This window comes from Colletotrichum orchidophilum (assembly GCF_001831195.1).
Source record: "Colletotrichum orchidophilum strain IMI 309357 chromosome Unknown Scaffold_14.1, whole genome shotgun sequence".
NCBI classification, from domain to species: Eukaryota; Fungi; Ascomycota; class Sordariomycetes; order Glomerellales; family Glomerellaceae; genus Colletotrichum; species Colletotrichum orchidophilum.
In genome coordinates, this window is record NW_019172970.1 from 480,128 (window position 1) to 485,574 (window position 5,447).

Below are 5,447 nucleotides of genomic sequence, written 5' to 3' on the forward strand. Positions count from 1 at the left end.
CTAGCATCTTTCAAATACACGATACAGTCCCTTCAGATCAGCAACCTCCAACACAGCAGCCTTCATCAATGACGTCGTCGCAACCAATCTCGCCTTGAAGGCAGGAAAGAACACATGCTCTATCGCCCAACGCACATTTCTCCGCCGCTCTACGAGCTGATCATCGACCTTGACCTGCTCGCCATTCTCATCAGCCTCCCCGCCAACCGTCGGCGGCAACTGCTCGGGCGCATAGAAAGACGCCAACTCCTTCAAGAAGGTGTCGAAACACAACTTCTCGTTCTCCCAGTTGACGCAGGGACCCAGACGCAGCAGGAAACGAGGTAGCTTGGCCATAGCGGGTGTGTAGCCCTTGATTAGTAGGGGAATGGTGAGCAGCTCGCCGGCAGGGGAGACTTCGAGCGAGAAGTACTCGGCGAGCATCTCGCGTCGCTCAATCAGTTGAGTAGCCACCTTTTCGACCACGTCTTCAACATCAAAGTCCTCCTCGGGAGACTCAATGTTGGCCTTCTCGACCTCGGCGCCGATACGGAGGATATCGCGCAGGTCAAGGGGCGGCGTGAAGCGGATCGTGCCAAAGTTACCAAAATCCGTCAGTCCGATTTGGTAGCAGTAATCGTAGCAGGCTCGACCGTAGTCAATGAGATACAACTTGACACCGCCCTGAATAGCAGCTAAACGACGGCGTTCGTCGACGACGCCGACGAATGTGTGATTCGCAAAGATTTCTGTGAGATCATTATGCATGTCTTCTCTTACCTCGGCCCGAAGCTCCTTGACGCTAGTAAGCCTCATTGGTGTGAAAGGCCTATCTACCGTTTCGTACTGAATGTGCTCCGAGGCAGACAAGGCATTCTCGTCAGCCACCACGGGTGCGCCTGCAGCCATGGCAGGGGAGGTCTTGGAGGGCGTGGCAGCCATAGCTGACGGGAGCATGCTTGTGATTTTCCGCAGGCTTGTATCGGTACGGACGAGACTATTAGAGTTCCTTCGTGGTCGTTTTGAGCCCGCCGTTTCTCTTGCGGGCGTTGATGGGGTGCCCTCACCGTGGGCCTGAGGGGATATATCCATCAGCTGGGCAACCGGAAGCAAGCTCTGTGTCAAGAAGGTGCGACTCGTGTCGACCTCTGCGAGCTTGGAACGAATATGCTCGCATATTGACTGGATGACATCATCTTCATTCAGGAAATGCACTTCTTGCTTCGTAGGATGAACGTTGACATCGACACGGGCAGGGTCAATCTCGAGGCTTAGATAGATGAATGGCCGGCCGCCCTTGGGTAAAAATGAGGCGTACAGCTGCTCGAGTGCTTTCTTTATGCTGGTCGACTCGACACATCGGTGATTGATGAATAGGAGAAAGGTGGTTTTCTTGATGTTGTAATTGGCGTTCGTAGCCCATCCGGTAGCCTTGAAGCCCCAACGGTCTTCAGATGTTGAGAACTGCATCAATTCGTTGGCAACACTAGAGCCGTAGATCTGTCGTATACGATCGATTTCAGTTGCAGTGGCTTGGACAGACACACTGGTGCCTGATTCGCCGTGCTTCTTACAAGAGAAGCCCACTCCCTTACAGTGGATGGCGTAACGCCCAACAATGTCGATGATCTTGTTGTACTCCTCAGCAGGCGACCTGAAAGCTCTTCGACGTGTTGGTATATTATAAAACATGTCTTCGACACTGATTTGGGTGCCCTGGCGGCCGGCGGTGGGCCTGGGGTCGGCCGACTGGCCGGGCTTCGCAGGAGCCAGCTTGCCATCGAGGTATGTGGCACGCCATGCGCAATTTGAGTCCTCGGTCTTGGTGGTCACTGTAAGATGGGCGACGTGACTTATGCTTGCTAGTGCTTCGCCTCGGAAGCCATAAGTGGCAATGGAGGTAAGATCCTCGAACGCGGTGATCTTGGAGGTCGTATGACGCTCGCAAAGGATCTCCATGTCGTCTCTCTTCAAAAGAGTCAGAAAGGCAGATAGCTCTATGGAGAGGACGTATGCCGCCGTATCATACCTGGATACCGCAGCCATTATCGGTGATTTGCAGGAGTTTGAGGCCGCCTTCCTTGATCAATACCTCGAGGGCAGTGGCGCCAGCATCAACGGAGTTCTCGATCAATTCTTTCAGGGCATTGACGGGGGCGACAATAATCTCCCCTGCGGCGATTTTGTTGACTACATTTTGGTCGAGTGCCTGCCCTTGTATGTCAGAGTTGTAGGACGCCAAGTGAGGCGGCAATTGCAACTCACGCGGATGCGACGGGGCCCTTGACTTTCGTCTGGGCCTTGGTCTTCCTCCGCTTTCCGCTTCGTGCCAGCGGAGGGGACGGAACCGACATCCATGGTGTCAGGTGTGGTCGTCTAAGATGCAGAACAGGTTCAATGTTGCGCAATGCTGCGAATGACCAGTGCGGGGCGGTCTTAGGTAACACCAACGAAGTGAGACGAGAGGGCAGCTCAAAAGAGGTGCATTCTCATCAACAGCCGCCTTGGTCGAGCAGCCTTGGATGCCTGCGCAGAAGTATGCCGGAGATGTCTACCTAAACTAGGGAAGAACACTGTGCATGTAGGGATTGAGGCACATCAAGTTAGGGTGTGCTCTGGCAAGTACACAGGTAATCAAAGGGAGAGGCGAGAGTGCCGACTGCCAGCCGGGTTCGACACTCAACCAGAAAAAAGGATTGATGTCGCGACTGCTGGGCCCACTGCCCTGGAAATTGGCGCGTCTTCACGTGAGCACATGTTGAGTCAGCAAGTTAGGATCACTTAAAGATTTTCCCAAGAGGTAATACCCCGTACGGATACCGCACCTCAGCGAAGGTACTCCGTAAGGTAGGGTACCTAGGCAAGGTACCACCTTCCTCACCTAGGTAGGTAGGGAGGCGCCGTCCACATCCACCACCGTCTGGGTTGCTACAACAATGCGCATCCTGAAACGTTACAATGCCACCAGACGCAATGCTACGATTTGCAGGCTTGCGGCAATCAACTTTATGTCGTCTTGACCATTGCCCGATCAATGTGCATCTGACACGATCATGCATAATACGGCACTGAGATTACCGCTTCGGACGTTGGTATCCGTCCATCCTGATCCGATGTCGCTAGCTTACCTTCGACTTCGCAAGACTGGGACGTGGCCAAGCCATTTCTGATCCATCACCGAAGTCATGCTTCGAAGATGCTGTCCCTGGATCCGGGGCTTGTCAGTCAGCTCTTTAGGCAACTATTCCCATACCGTGGAATTCTGATGTAATTAATTGACCAGGATTCACCGAAGCCACCACCATCAACACACGTTGTGGAGGCTGTGGCGGCGTTCGACACCGAAGGTCTCTAACATTGAAGAAAATACCACCCGCTCAGCTCAACGACCACTGCATGTATCCTGGTCTGTCGAAAACGCCTCGGACGCTTGTCCGTGAGCCTGGCTTCCAAAACCTTCCGAAGAAGTTCATCCCTCGAATGGCGACTCAGACAGCGGCACACTCCGAGACAGGCCTTGACCTCGACCGGGAACGCTCTTTCTTGTTCGCTGAAGAAACTTCCAATGACACCGAGAAGAGCTGTTTTTCGCCATCACTCGCACATTCTTCCAAAGCTCCGGATACCGAAAATCCTGGCCTCATGATACTGAATCTCGCCGAGGCACCCCAAACGACGGCTCCTTACATGAAGTCAGCAAATAGGGCCTCTCGCGCACAAACCGCAACGGTTACTGCCCATAACTAAGTTCATACGTAGTAGTCGTGAGTTGAAAGCCGTGCACTTACTCGAAATCCAGCTAAAATAAAACGAGAAGCATCTAACGGTCCGCACTAGTGCCACCTCGGCATCTCTGCAGAGACTGTTATATCGGACTTTCCGAACCCTTCCTTCGGTCAATCGTCAGTCTAGCACTAAACAACTCCACGTACACTATTAGCGGCGCCTGCCATGTGCAAAGACGAACCATCAGAAGGCACAGCGGGCGACGGCGCGGCCTCGACGCGCGCCCATCTCTCTAGTGCGAGGTAAGTTGCCCCTCTGGTCCTCCCAAGCAGGCCCACCACTCCCACTACGTGCATGGTTGCAGTGTCATGTCTGACAGCGGGTCCAGCGGATGGAGCTCGAGACTACCTTCTCCGGATCCTATCATTTCGGACCCAATCGTGGCGCCCGGCCGGCGTATTCCCCGAAGCCCTCTTGCTTCGCACGCTGAGAGCTTGATGGATATGCAAATCCCTCAGCCGTCGGCATCACTTCAGGTTGGCAGGAAACGGGAAATTGATGAGGTATTTGAGGATAGCACGCCACCGTCTCCCGACAAGCTACAACGCGAGCTCGATCAGCAGCATCACGAGGCCAAGGAGGCCATCAACGCCGATCGTGGACCGGCGATGAATACTTCAGCGCCCTTAAACAGCCACACCCACTCCCAGGCCCAGGAACCAGACAGCAAGCGGCGCAAGACACTTGCCTACCGAGCCAAGCCTCCCATTCGCAGTGCTAGCCCGCGTTCCGAGGATGGCTCTGAGCATGGCCGCGAGGATGACAGCGGCCGCGAGAACACGGTCGAACGACTAGCCAGCCACAAATCAAACTCTCCAAGCAACGGTTGAGAGGCGGGCGCTTTGGTGCCGCCCACCATTGAAGCATCAACCTGTCCCATGATGCCATCCATGCAGGAACCGGACGACCTACCGCCCACCGTCCACCGGTAACGCAGCATCGCCCCTCTCTTATCAGAGTCTAGCATCCATAAGACTTTTCGGCAAACCTAACCCCCCAGCACCTCGCGTGGCTCGGGTACCTGTCCTACCTCTCGCTCACAGCAGACGGCGCCATGCCACAATGAAAAAGGCTTGCCAGCGACACAGCAGTGGAAAGAAACACTGCGTCTTGTACTGACTTCAGCAGCGAGTATTGCGAACACGGCTTGCAGTCGTCGGGCGGCGTTGATAGTTCGGCCATTTTCCCAACGTTGCGGTTTAGCGGCCGGCACCGCCACTATCCGGCGCCCCTCCCTCATTTCCTCCTCCCCACCCCCAAGTAAACGAACGGCCACAGGACCTGCCTGCCATGCGAGGCTCGTTTCGAAACAACCTTAACCATATGCGCCTTTCCCATTTTCGCTGCAAACGACCACTGTTTAGGGTGCCGAATAGTCCAATTTAGGAACCTTCGTCCCCCCTCGCTACCTCTTCGTGGTCTAGCGTGTTGGAGACATCAAGAGCGCAAAGGGGCGGATCCAGTGACAACCATGAAGATCGTTCGGCAGCGCCTCTTTTGTTTCAGGTCGACGCTCTCGAGGCCTTTTCCTTTTCGCAAACAGGAATTTCTTCTTCTCCTTCTTCCTCTCCTTCTGGCCCTCATCCTTTCTCTGCGCTACTCAAAGTCAACCAAGATTCACAGTCCGGCGCGTCATGTTTGCGCCAGATGGCGTCTGCCCCCTTCCCGGAATAGCAAATAGA

The 5,447-nt window shown here is 54.6% G+C and overlaps 2 protein-coding genes across 2 annotated transcripts; one reads left to right on the plus strand and one right to left on the minus strand.

Annotated features, from left to right (window-relative positions):
• CORC01_02563 (DNA mismatch repair protein MutL) lies at nt 1-2,337 on the minus strand (the record flags this gene model as incomplete). The annotated part of the gene is made up of 3 exons (XM_022614213.1): nt 1-1,947; nt 2,009-2,188; nt 2,245-2,337. 3 exons carry the CDS (start codon nt 2,335-2,337, stop codon nt 1-3), a joined length of 2,220 nt encoding a protein of 739 aa, XP_022479425.1.
• Nucleotides 2,338-3,930: 1,593 nt separating this feature from the next.
• On the plus strand, nt 3,931-4,595 carry CORC01_02564 (uncharacterized protein; the record flags this gene model as incomplete). Its single annotated transcript, XM_022614214.1, has 2 exons — nt 3,931-4,007; nt 4,085-4,595. 2 exons carry the CDS (start codon nt 3,931-3,933, stop codon nt 4,593-4,595), a joined length of 588 nt encoding a protein of 195 aa, XP_022479426.1.
• Nucleotides 4,596-5,447: the final 852 nt, after the last annotated feature.